At 40.0% G+C, this 14548-nt stretch overlaps 2 protein-coding genes across 2 annotated transcripts in view; one reads left to right on the top strand and one right to left on the bottom strand.

The window, feature by feature from the left end:
- The window catches only part of LOC125381196 (phytanoyl-CoA dioxygenase, peroxisomal-like), a 29900-nt gene extending 26781 nt beyond the window's left edge, over positions 1-3119 (top strand). Inside the window, exons 10-11 of the mRNA XM_048397792.1 lie at positions 2292-2341; positions 2993-3119. Coding sequence (XP_048253749.1) covers positions 2292-2303 — 12 coding nt within the window. The 3' untranslated portion in view covers positions 2304-2341; positions 2993-3119. The remainder of the gene's footprint in view (positions 1-2291; positions 2342-2992) is intronic.
- LOC124113144 (protein unc-93 homolog A-like) overlaps positions 1-14548 on the bottom strand; it is a 170443-nt gene that overhangs the window by 82250 nt on the left and 73645 nt on the right. The window contains exon 4 of the mRNA XM_046473391.2: positions 8531-8666. Coding sequence (XP_046329347.1) covers positions 8531-8666 — 136 coding nt within the window. The remainder of the gene's footprint in view (positions 1-8530; positions 8667-14548) is intronic.

Below are 14548 nucleotides of genomic sequence, written 5' to 3'. Positions count from 1 at the left end.
TTGTTTTTATTATTATTATTATTATTATTATTATTATTATTATTATTATTATTATTAACAGATTAAAGTAAAAATGCAGTAGAAAGGGTTTGGGTGATCCTGGCACAGCCAGGCTGGTTAGGCTCATCATCAGCTCAGGGCCCTTGCCCCCTCTACACGCAGCCCAGGAAGCGCTGCCTCGTCAAACCCACCCAGGACGTTTCGAAGAATGTGAAGACTTTCCCCAACACTGCATCCTTCTGAATTACACTTATTGTCAGAAGGGCTGTATCACTGGCAGCAAACCCGGGTACTCTCCCAATGTCAGTCATCAGATTGGGAGGTACCAACCCTAAGGTACCGAGAACAATGGGGAGTCGGACAACTTGGTACTTGGGATACAAGCGTGACATTTCGAAAGCGAGGTCCGCATATTTGCCATGTTTTTCCTCAATCTTGTCAATCACATTAGTGTCAAAAGACACCGAAAATTCAATGATAAAAATGATTTCATTGGATTTATCAAAAAGGACAAGATCGGGTTTGTTGGCCTGGATACGTCTGAGGCTGTAAATGGGCCTATTCCAAAGAATTTTGTATGTATCATTTTCCATGACGCCCTCTACATATTCCGGGGCGTACGATGGGTGGACATCTGTGTCAAAACCACAAGCATGGCGAAGACGATAATAAAATGATCGAGCTATACCATCATGTCGTTTAAAATACTGTCTTTTGGCCAAAGCTGGGCATCCACTGACAATGTGTTGGACAGTCTCATTAAATTCATTACATAATCTACATTTCATATTCACATTTTGATGCAAAATCACACATTGACGGTTTCGAGTTGGAAGTGACTGGTCCTGAAAAGCAAACAGAAAGCCTTCTGTTTCACTTTTCAGGCCAGACGACTTCATCCAAGCGAAGGACTCTGCAGGATTGCAGATCTACTCAACACACTGCAAATAAACTCGATGCAGTGGTCGTTCAGAAAGCCTCTCTTTATCAGAAAGCCGATTTGATATCATGGCACTCCGCTGCTTGGTTGACACTCATTTCTGTACCGTCCAGCAGTACAGAACCATCAACAAAATCAACACCGACATTGAGATTATTATTATTATTATTATTATTATTATTATTATTATTATTTACAAATTAAAATAAAAATGTGGTCGTGTGTTATCAGAAAAAGCGGATATTGGAGATAAAGGATGCAAGTAATCGAATAGCCGCATTCTTATCAGCCGAGTTTTCAACACGATATTGACACAACAGCAAATAACACTTTAAAACCAGTCTTAAGCCTTATAATTTAAACATTGTGGTGTCCTTGAACGATCCCACTTTAACCTACCTTGTACCTCCGAGAAGCATGAGAACGTGTCTCCTTCTCACATCAGAGTTTGGAAGTGGTTATTCCCTAAAACAGACACGAAAGACCTCCCGTTGCAAGCTACCATTGATGGTCACAGTTGTGACACTTTTCGCTCTCAACTGAAGCTTCAGTATTCTATTCAATTAGTAGCTCTTATCCTCTAACACCAACCATGACGCTGCGTCTCCATGACTTACCACTATCTATTAGAAGTAATACTGAAAGTAAAATGGCGATGACCTGTAGAATGGTTTGTCTAGCAATATCCCTGCAGCTCCAGATCTTGGTGTCTAATTTGGACAACTTTTGACGTACAGTCGAGCATGCTCTGACTACTTTCGACCAAATCTTCAAAGAACGTCATACAACTTTTGCTAAAAAGTTGTTTGATCACGATTCCAACATTCAAGGCCTCAGAAAAGGGTTTAAAATGTTTGATGGTCGACATGTGAAGACCATTTCCAAATTTCCGTGACAAAAATTATGTCCGATGCAATTCCCTATTTTGACGTGTCCCATATGTTCCCGCGTTGTTTTCAGGTGAACAATTGACTTGCATTTGTAACGGGAGCCACCGGTGGGGCAGGATACGTTCACCTTTTTCATGACACCTGGTATCATCACTATTTGATAATGATTCACAATCACATGCTCATGATATATTCGGAATCGTACAATCGACTGTTTTGGGGCAGAGATTTCTCAAGAATATGAAAAGGGTTTTGTCGCTTTCATTTCTTGTGTGATTGAGTGAGTTAAGTTTACAGCATTCAAAGCCGCGGGAGGGCTTTCATGGTAGGGGACATCTGAAGATTTCAAAAAGCGTCATAAACTCTTGCTCAAAAGTTGTTTGATCACGGTTCCAAATTTGACGCATCAGTGACAAAAAATATTTTTGGAATTACCATTAGTTCCTCTGTGTGTTTTTCAGGTGACCACTTGATCGGAGCAGGATACGCTGACCTTTTTCGCGAACACCTGGTAATTATCACTAATTAATACTTATTCATAATCACATGCTTGATATAGTCCGAATCGTACAATGGGCTGTTTTTATCTTTTATGATTTGGATTATGTCACCTTTATTTGACGTCACTTTTTACAGTTTTACAGTAAAATCAGGGTATGTTCAATCAAATCTTTCAAATAAATCACAATAACCACCTCTCATCGAGACGCAAGGAAGGAACTATTTATTGTAATTTACAAAAGCATTTATCGGTCGGTAATTAGGTGAACGAATGATATGTACCATTTTACGTTGTGAAATGCAGAGGTGTGGTTTCTTAAATGTTCAAATTATGTGTGGTTCCACATTTTGGGCAAACACACGATAGAAATCGACGAAGAGATTCTTTCAAGGTTAAGAGACGACAGCTTTTCATTATCCGACTGCGAAGCCACCTCTGTTGCGTCACAATGAGCGTTGTGACGTCATTAAAAGCTGCGCATTCGGTTATAATTTCAAATATATTTTTGCGGGGTTTAATCTACAGGTAAACCCCATAGAACGTATACACACCTATATATGTATATAAAACATATCAATATAACCCGATCTTTGTTAAACATATATATAGATATATATGATGTAACAACTAGTACCATCTTTCAACATCTTTTGGTATAAGGCGACCTCCGATCGAACCTCCGACCTTCTGCTCTCCGGCCGGACGCTCTACCACTAGACCACGAAGGGAGTCTGATGACAATAGAACGGAGATCAACGACAGAAAGAAAAATCAATAATAAAATTAAAAAACCTGTGAACTCAGTATGTTCATTCTTTGAGTAAATATGTTTTTATCTTTAACACATGTTCTTGAGAAAAATATCCCAACCAATTCCTATTATATGTGTTTTAATAGAGACAACGTACCTCATGCGCACACCCTGTCCTGCAGTGCGACAACCGGCCTTCAAAGTCAGCGACTCATTTTTAGATTTGAACTAGCTTTATAAATAGGTTCATTACAAACCAGAAACCAGGTTTTAGACAAGAATTATGTGCAAGAAGCTTATTTGTGCACTCCAGTAAATGCACTTCAAAGTCAGAAGGAATTGGACTTTTTGTCGCCTCTTCCTTGAACGCTTCAGAGTTGATACAGCAAGAAAATTACGATAATGCTCTTGGCACCAGGAGGATTACTTTCCATTGCCACGCCATACAAACACGGGATGGGAGCCATCTGAGCAGCCATTACGGCCTGAGTGTCCATGTTGGCCTCCAGGCTACAGATCATAATAGCTAGTATTCAATGGTCCGTTTTTAGAATCGTACCATTGAACGTCTTTTATCCTTTTCGCGAACACCCGGTGTCGTCACCGATTTTCAATGATCCATGTATATTATGTTCAAGGCTCTTTTGCCTTAAGGCCAATGGAATCAGTTTCGTTGGATGATCAGGGTTGGTTGTTGGCCTTTTTATATTTGCAAACAAAATATAACTACTCAGTTTGTCATGATCACAGGTCTCAGTTTGTTTTTCTTTTCACATCAACAATTGACTTGACTTAAGAGTGCCGAGGGTTTGTGACGGGTGCCACGCCGGGGCAGGATGCGCTCACCTCTTCGCGAACTGCCAGTATCATCTCTGTCACATGCTTATGATGTAGTCTGAATGGTACGATGGAGTCTGGTTTTAGCAGATATTTCTCATTATTATGGTTTTGTCACATTTCTAATTAAAAAGAAAAATCATGTCTTATGCATGCTGTCCGTAACGATATCATTTCTCTAATCACCCCCTGTGGTGGTGGAATTAATCAGGACAAAAAATGGTATTCCTATTTACATTTTAGCCCGATCTCTTGCCTTGGGCTTGTAAAATCTCTCCAAAAAAGATATTTCTTCTGTTGAAATAACATTCGATCGGTATCAGAGCGGAAAGCTGCCCGTGGGAAGGCGGGAGCAAATGGAAATGGAATAGACGCATTACCAAACCCCCACAGGTGACTGGAGCGGTTCTTTCTGATTACTGTCGTGTGCAACGTAGCTTGTTGTGGAGTGCATTCAAGGACTTATGTCTAACGAAGTGTTGCGACCTTGCTAATACTGAGTTAACAATCTTCGTCCGTAAGCGCAAAACATTACCACGACGAATTAATGCTAGCCAAGGAATCAAAGACCTATATTTTTCTGAAGATTTTAGTGTCAGATGGCAAACGTTTTAACGCGTCAATACACACATTTCTGTTAAACCTTTAAGTAACATCAACCTGTCTACGTTGTGTAATAAGAAAATGATCTCACATTAGTTTACGAATTAACATGACGCTAATGGACCCCCAAAATATGGTGACGGGCCATGCATTTAGTGCATTGTGGGGCTTCTATTATCACGTCTAACACGTCGATTCCTAAAATGGTTGAAATGGGTGATGTCATCGTTTACCTAGAATATTAGCAACAGCGGCGTAAAACCCGACTCGGGTCACTTATATCACATCTGCTTGCACAATCAGTCTCTAAATGGTCGACTGTGAATATCTAAGAAGCTGTGTATTCGGATATATAAACCACACACCCATCATTGTCGAAATGTGTGGGCTGTGGCCTTTACAGGCACAAATGTAGTGATGGTAACATTGTTAGCATACACATTTACCGCTAGCTCCTTGACTTCAGTGACGGAATATGTAGGCGTACAGAGGGTGTAACCTGATACAATGTTTAATGTCATCAAAATGTAGATTGCGCGCCGATATCGGAGCTGTAATTTAAAAGGTTTCTCATACAATGTTGAAACCACTTCTGGCAAAAGTAGTGTCCCTACACGTCGCGAAAAGGGATATGTTTTTAATTCAGTGCGACATCTGGGCTTGATTGAATGGCAGTGCTGCTCTAGGGTTAACTCTTTGATCTACTTTCCAAACTAATCCCGTAATTTCACGAACTACGATTTCCTTAATGTCAATCAAACAGTAACGTCAGAATGACTGTTTGTTCGGTCCCGCTTCTATATATAGTCTCACCATGTCTCACCACTAAGTGAGTGAGTGAGTGAGTTGGGTTTAACGCCGTTTTTAACAGTATTCCAGTTATATCGCGGCGTGTCAGCTTAATGTGGGAGGAAAGCCCGAAGTGATGCAGGTCTTAGACGTTTACCACTTCGGTGAAACCCACGAGCACGGGTATGGTGCTGACAAACCTAGAAACATAATCGGGGCGAACCGGGCTTCGAACCCACAATCATAGGTTTCTGGCGTTCCCAAGGGACGCAACTCTGCACAGCGAATCGTGGCGCTTTAGACGACTGGGCCACCCGTGCCCCCTCACCCACTTAGGAACGTCTTTGGCTTAATCTGTCTTTCAAATATTGTCGCTTCAATCTCGTCATCCTCTTTGGTAACATTAGAATTAAGGTTTATGGATTGGCATTTATCCTAACCTTGCTTTCTATAAACCTTGTGTACACTGCAGTTAAGAGATCAGAGCCTCAGGTTATATCATGATTAAATTTATTGTCATCATCAACGATATTTCAGATCTTTCCCGAAATTAATAATTCATAATTTTAATTCAGGGAAAAAGTATAAAATCATGACTTCATTTTGCATGTCAATGTCAGTAAACCCAATATTGATTGCACAAAGCCGTCCAGTTGTTGAAACAGCCATAAGACCACACAACGTTCATGGTAATCCAGAGTGTTGCAGGCAATGCCATGAAATAAACATGAATTCTACTGACGTCAGGAACAATCGACCATTGTCTGAAATAGAAAAGGACCGGGAGGATTCACAACGAGATAGGAAACTCGTAATGGCCTCTGCTAAGCATCGTATGCTTGACAAATGACACATGATATTAGTTGAGAACATTCTCGAGATCAAGTTCTTATTTCATGCACCCAATAGCTTTCGGTTGAATTGAAAAGGTCGTTATGTTTCCAATACGTGAGATTATGTTTAAAAGAGTTTTGGCTTTTTTCGCATATTATTTATATACTAACATTTGCATCAATGAACCCCCGAGTTCCAAGCAACAAAGATATTCTGGAAAGCATTTTTTAAAAGGAATGTCATTTAATTTCCCACAAAACAGTCATTGAACACGCTATGAGCATTAGTGTAATGCAATATTGTAGTTGGTGCAGTTGCAAACGTGTACATGTGGGAGGAACTAGATTGCCTTTCTTGATTAATAATACAGTTATGGAGATACAACCAAGCTATGCCCTTATACTAGTTTACATGTAGGACGCCCTTCTATGACGTTATATAACCGGCAGATTGTCTCAATCTAGATTAAGAAATCCAATGTCATTTCGTAGATGACGCCATTTTCACAATGACGTCACGAGGCTCAATTACACTAGAATTTTTTCGATGAAAAGACCTTATCATGTTATATACACAATGAAAGCAGTGTGGCGAGAATGCAATGAAAGTGACAAAACATCATTGTATGATTACTGTAAATACATTTACTATTTATGACTATGTTCATATCTGAGGATACTACCGACATAGATGTGTGTGTAAAATGTACTGTTGTTAAATTTGTGCTTATGATGTATGTGAATTGCGATGGTTAACCAAGGGAATTGTACCTCCTTTTCAGTGCTATTACTTTTGGATAGGCTGTAATTCTTAAGAGCGTAGTAGATGTCTCTCTGTAAATGATAACACAGTATGAACACCCCGACAAAGTCAGGTTTTCTTCTGATGACCACAGAGCGTGAACAATTTCACTTCCATCCGTCACGGTGGGTTTGCCTAAATAAAACCCAAAAGTTGCTTGATTTGCCAAACTGGTGAAACCTTGTCACAATATGCCCTCAAAAGATTCTGGCGGGTCCTTTTGCAAAGTCTGCCAGAGTAATGGAACGATTGTCGACGCAAAAATACCATTGCGGCCCACGAATTAACACCGTAAGATGGACATTCAACATTGGTTGGGATCGTAATTGCAACCCGATAGTAGTTCTTCTACAATCCTATTTCAACAGATGTCCCCGCAATCACACGTGGTCTTGGTCAATGCCATGAATTAACCTTAATTCAGCCCTTTTCTCTAGCAATGACGCACTAAAAATTGGATGAGCAGATTGATTGATGGACGCAAGTTGACGTTGCTTCGACTTAGATTACGTCCGGAGTGACCACTAACAACATATGTGTAGAATACACAAGGTCAGAGAATGTCCAAACATGCCGGGGGCATTTATTTGTGTGTTCATTACACGATAGGATTGCTGTATTTGCCTTAGTTCAAATGCATCAACTTTCTGCCTTTAAGTCAACATGAAACACGTGACCTTTACTGACATCAAAGCCCCTGTTTCCAATTTTCATCCTCTTTGCGTTTCAGAACGTGATTAATAATCTAGCGAGGGTAAATGTTGTTTTTTTCCCCATCCTGTTCTCCTGAATCACCATGAGTGCTAAAGCGGTTTTTATTTCGCCATTTTAGTTAGATGGGCCTAACAATTTTAATACTTCTGTACAGTTTAAACTAAATATTTTTTAAACCACAAGGACCCAATCTCGTGTTTTTTTACGCGTCCGTAAGTAGTAAATATAGCAATATGTTTTTGGAATATATTTTTTAGAAGAATCACATGGAAAGCTGATTTAACTGATTTAAGCTCCAATTACGTTCTGTTACACCAGCCGTGATATAACTGGAATACTGTTCAAAGCTGCTTTTAACAAAAGTCATTCACTCTCTGTTACACAATTTGTAACGTGTTCGTCAAGCTAGTGTCTCGTGTTTAATTTGAGAGAGTGTTTTTAAAGCTAAACCACATTCGGACATAGTAAACGCCCCTGCTTAGTTTCAAACACTACTGCTCAGTCATGGACAGTTAATGCTCCAAAACACACATACTGTACATGGAATTGTCCTTAACACTCTCTCCACATGACCTTTCACAGTTGTAACATGACGTCACCGATACACGAATGACGCCATATCCTGCCGAAATTCACATATGCACACACCAGTTCATTTTGCAATCCCTATTGAAAAAGCATTACAAGTTTAAGGAGCAAAGATCCGATACCTCTGTTTGTGCAACAATAACGGCATCGAACCAAGGTTGTTTCCTTGGCGACTGCCTCCTTACCACACTGGAAACTAACATGAATCTCTCTACACGTAACCATATATAGAGAGGCACAATAGATTAGTAGTCTACTAAAGAGAGATTCTGCAATCCTACCTGCTGAGAGCGAGATGGCAGACAAGCCGTACTGCTTGAGCTTGTCGAATGCCAAGATGGACGCCAGGTTCCCGGTGCCGAAACACATCATCATGTAGCCCACGATGAAGCAGCCAAACACGTCGGTACCATATTGCTGCCAAATGGAAAACATAAACCGAATTAATGTCATGTTCGCTCTGGATGTAAACATTAATGTCACATTCCACAAACATATGACAATGGGCACCTTGCACAGATGTCTAAACAGATAAACAAGTGACAGTGGATGACATTCATTGCGATTTTACTGGTTATATTTGATTCACAGCCTCTCCCAGTTCATTCAGGTGGTACCGTATTCTGGCTTAGCGAATCCTGGTTACGAGTGAGTGAGTGAGTTTGGTCACGGCGTCACCACCTCATCTTGATGTGGGATACGCCCGCAGTGATGCAGTGATGTCTTAACTGTTTACTACTTTGGTAAAATATATATTTGGTAATAATAATACTACTAATAATGATGATGATGATGATGATGATAATAATAAGATATGTTTGCTGCTCAGGACCAGTAACTTTCAACTCGAAACCGTCAATGTGTGATTTTGCATCAAAATGTAAATATGAAATGTAGATTATGCAATGATTTTAATGAGACTGTCCAACACATTGTCAGTAGATGCCCAGCTTTGGCACAAACACAGTATCTTTAGCGACATGATGGTGTAGCTCGATCATTTTTTTACCGTCTTCGCCATGCCTGTGGTTTTGACACAGAGGTCCATCCATGGTACGACCCAGAATATGTTGAGGGCCCAAAACAGTCGATTGTACGATTTCGACTATATCATTAGAAATGGGTTTATGAATCACTGTCAAATAGTGATGATACCAGGTGTTCGTCACAAACACATGCAAAGGCAAGGCAATTGTTCCCTTGGAAAAAGCGCGGGAACATGTGGCACAAGTCAAAATAGGGAATTGCATTTTAGTATAATTTCTCTCACTTACGCGTCAAATTTGGAAATGCTCCCCATGTGTTTACCATAAAACACTTTGATCGCTTTACCGAGGCCTTGATTGTTGTAACCCTGATCAAACAACTTATGAGCAAGAATCGCATGACACTCTTAGAAACCTTGGTAGAAAGAGCATGCGCGATTGTACCTCACAAGTTGTGAAATGTAAACACCAAAGGCTGAAGCTGCTGGAATATTGATCGACATCAAGGGAAGCTGACTACTGGAAAGTTGAAGTCATCCCTCTTTTCATACAGTCTGGTTGTGTTTTGTTGTCTCTCTGTATCTTTATACAAGGATCTAAACATGAAACTGAAGAGGCGGTTTCACTGGTCTCTATCATTTCTAGTTCAGGTGGGAAAATAAGTGGAAGGAACTTGGCTATCTGCTGGGTATAGAACGATATCAGAACATCTATATATCTGAAGCTCGTGTTACACATCTTGGCCAAATGTAGCCAATCGGAGCACAAATTCCGATTATTCACATGCACGGAATCTACGAGCACGATTATAGATATGACACGCCTGGAAATATATTCAGGAATCGATCATAGGGTTCTCGCATGCCTGAGGGACACTTCTCAGCACAGCTAATTGTGGCGCCTTAACCGTGCCACCCGCGCGCTCTCCTGGTTATGCCCCTTTGTAGATATTGACGTTTACAACCACCATCTTAAGGACAGGACCGTCTGCGTGGGCTAGTGGTAGAGCGTCCACCCGGAGAGCGAAAGGTCCGGAGTTCGATCCCCGGCCGCGTCATACCATACGTTAAAAGAAGGTGCTTGTTGTTACCATGTCTGGCGCTCGGCATTAAGGGGCTAAAACAAGGACTGTGTGTTAGCACTATAAATCGGCATCAGTCCGGACTAGTACAAGCAGCCACACACACACACGTGCTTGCACGTCGCTATATAATCGCAATAATCTTGGACGCGACGTTAAACCCCATTTCACCTCACCTCTTTTAGGACAGGATTTCATGCTTAACGGGTCTTACAGTACTACATCCATTGGCATTTTTTTAATAAACACATATTGATAATATGTGTTAAACTGAAGAACGAGGTTGGATAAGGGCCTTTTGGGACCACATATGACATGTCAAATTATAAACTTATGACACCATCGTACTAATGTCATGAAATTATCAGACATGTGATTGTGATAACCAGCCTTTTTCTCTTTCTTAAACAGGTTTGTTACTCCTGGTATGTCTAAATACACAAGTATGTCTTAAACGAGAGACAAAAGACCAATTGGTTCCAACTTCAAGAGACTAACTACAGTAAACTACGCTTATAATGAACTGACGGATACCACAAACTGGTCTTTATGGTCCCGGCCATTCGTGTATATACATTGCATGTATGTTTATAACGCACTACGGTTATAACGAACTAAAATTAGCGGTCCCTTTGGGTTCGATATAACCGCAGCTTACTGTATGAGCAAGTCCGTGACATAAGATTATTCTTATTGTCTTTACCTATATCTCCCAACAAAAGTCAGCTGAAGTCAAGGACTTGCACATATTCAAATAATCCAAAAATGAAAACCTCCAAACTTAGCCTTTTCGACACATTTTAACTTTACATATGCATGTATTGCACACTACCGGTAGGACAGGACATGCTTACCCTTTCCACGAACACCTGGTGTCATCACAGATGTTCAGTGATCCATTCATAGTTTTCACATCTACTATTTTCCCCTTTACGCCAAATGGAATCTTTATGGGGGTTGCATTGACGTTGTATGTTTGTAATAAGTCCCAAAACGTCATGTTTTCAAATGAACAAAGTCCGGTTCTTATTCTAAAAGATTTGCTAATTTCGTAAATAATGCCCACATGGCCCCAAAAGGATCCTTATGCAACCTTGTCCATTGCGCTCGTGATATGATACTTAAAATTGCTTCTTTTGTAAATATGACCTATAATTGGTTCTTAAAGGCAATATCCTAAAATAAAATTTTCGAGTTGCTTCATGATCGCTTTGACAAAGTCCGCCTTTATTAATAGCTACAAGGAAATGTCCTGTCGCGCCCATTCATGTATTAAATGTATTCTGATCACCACTGTTTTGATAGGCAATATCGTCACTATAAACCGCAAACATAACCGTCAATATAATGTGCAGAGGAAATGGGTCTTTCTTTTCGTTGTGGCGAATTGCTATCAAGAGATTATTACTATTATTAACCCTCCATGCTCTGGGGTGGCTTGAAATATCTCAGTAAAAGGACTCCAAATCTAATATTGATCCTGGCTTCAGGTATCGACGACGTCCACACGTGGTGTTTTATATGAAGTTTTGACTGCAAGCCTCAGGTGAGATCGTGATCATAGAAATCGTAAATGAAGCCTCAGAGTTGTTTTTGATTTTTTAGGGAAATATCAGGAAATGTGCATAACAAGCAACTGCTTGGCTTTGTGCAAATGCATTACCCCTCATTTTGTGGTGAATCCTAGGACCCACTGGAGTGTATTATCATAGCCTATTCAGTTTGTTAAATCTTGTGAAAGTTTAGAAATATTTGCTTACGGCTACGGCGGGGTAGGGTTTTGGTACGATTTAAGTGGCTGCCATCTCCATACAAAAACACATAATGTCCCCAGAACCGATGGGACATTATAGGACATTCTAGGAACGTTATGTTCGGAAGCGTAGTAGGGCCACGGAGAAATTGTTTTTGTCTACGTATCTCCTACGTAGAACTTACTATCTCCTACGTAGGACTTACTATTTCCTACGTAGGACTTAGTATCTCCTACGTAGGTCCTACTATCTCCTACGTAGGATTTACTATCTTCTACGTAGGACTTCCTATCTCCTACGTATAAGATACTAAATCCTACGTAGGAGATACTAAGTCCTTCGTAGAAGATACTAAGCCCTACTTAGAAGATACTAAGTCCTACGTTGGAGATACTTAGACAAAAATAATTTCACCGTGGCCCCACTACGCTTCCGTAGTTATGTGTTTCTGCATGGAGGTGGCAGCAATTCTGTGTGAACAATGGGGTGTTTGAGATATGTCATGGTAATATTTGAGATGAAAGGTGCTGAACACTCTTGAATTTTACACGGGGTTGTTTTTGTTTTGTTGTTTAACGCTGCACTCAGCAACACTGTAGCTGTATGAAGGAAGCACATGTACCACATGTGGTGTCTCCTTTGGCAAGTGACTTTGTTCGAAATGTGCCTCTGTTCATCCGGCAGTAAATGGGTACCCGGTAGGATGTAATATGCCAGTTAACCTCCTAGCGCCTCACGGGAAGCTTGTCTTGTACACTCCCTAGGGAGCTGAGAATGATAAACGAGAGCACACTGACCCATTGACCTGGGTAATAAATGTTTGCGCTTTGAGCATGTACATCCTGTGTATGGCGTCCAGAGCAATATAAGTATACACATAAAAATAAAACCGCCTAGACATGAACCATCTCACACATCATACAAGCAAATGCTGTGAGTGAAGACGACATCCCTCCTTTGTTGTGTTTGATGTGACATACAGATAATGTATTTTGTAGAACATTGTCCATTGTTAGACATCTTAAATGTTATGCAAGGTATTTCGTATATTCTGCACGTTATATAACATACATGTTGTCATATAACCCGTATATCAAATTATATATATGTAGCCTTTATTAGCGGACCACTCTCCATTTACGATATTTCCTATATTCAAGACAAAAGTGTAACATTTTATACGAGATCTCACGTATGATTCATTCTATCATTCATGTAACATTCTATCAAAATATATGTCAATCTATATCATATTATCCTTCCTATATATGATACCTTTCCCATTTTCGGTTTTAGAACATACCATACAAAATATACCCTAGATGCCACATATAACATTCTAAACACTATCATTGCTTTTTCTGTGTATGACAATCTCTCTATCATATGTCCTTTATTTGAAACTACACTATTCATATATAACTTGTATTGTAACCTTTACTGGTATATTCACTATGTAAAAACCCATTGGGTTACCAGGTTAAAATTGGTCAACAACCTATGTTTGGTTACGAAATGACTGGGGTGGTCAGATTCGGTGACTAGGTTGCATATCCTAAATGCCTAGATCAGTTATCATGATGTCAGCCTTTGGATTCTCTGCTCCAGACTTGATTGTATACAGACCGCCTTCATACAGCTACGGTATTGCTGAGGGCGGCGTTAAATAATTAACAAAAACAACCCAATGTGAAATTTAAGAGTTTTCCGTACCTTTCATAACAACTCTTACCAAGACATGTCCAGAGCAGATTTTTCTTCAAAATCGGAATGATGTTAACCAGATGGTACAACCTTTGCGAATATCTGACTAAGATATGAAAAGGACATTCGTTGACATAATTAAGGTCTGGTCTCTTGGCATCTACTCTTGAAGCACAGCACTTACCTGTCACTTCCAGATTTAATTATCCTCTGGATGACAGACTTATGAATTGGTTATTGGAAAATTCCCGCCAATGTGAGATAGGAGCCTACGTTTGGAAGTACATTGATCCAGGAGGCTGCACAACCCTGATTAGTTATCACCTTAACGTTCTGAATCCTCTCAGCTGTAAGTCTCCGATTAATCTCATGTTCGGAGTCCTGGTAACAGTAATTTGTAATTGTACAAGAAAAGCATCATATCACCTTTCACACACAAGTCCAGATACCATTAAGAAAGTGGGACGTAACATCTTTCAAGCCTGAGACTTTGATCAAATGCCGTCCTGGCAATACTGTTATATGTATCTATTCTAAGCCCAAGATTGATGACATGAATGATCTGATTTCATACTGAAAAGTCGTAGCTTATTACCAGAAGCGTATTGAGACCTTATTGCGTTGGAGCATTCACACTAGTACATGTACGTACATCACGAAAAGAAGAAACGGAACAAATTGGAAGCTTGACATAAAATAAAATATGTACAGAAGCGAGAGTACTTGTTATATTACAATGATAACACCGGATGCTATCGAAGCAAGTGAGGATGT

Source organism: Haliotis rufescens, unplaced genomic scaffold (assembly GCF_023055435.1).
Source record: "Haliotis rufescens isolate VD_foot unplaced genomic scaffold, xgHalRufe1.0.p SCAF_17, whole genome shotgun sequence".
Lineage (NCBI taxonomy): Eukaryota > Metazoa > Mollusca > Gastropoda > Lepetellida > Haliotidae > Haliotis > Haliotis rufescens.
This window is presented reverse-complemented; position numbering and strand designations above follow the sequence as displayed.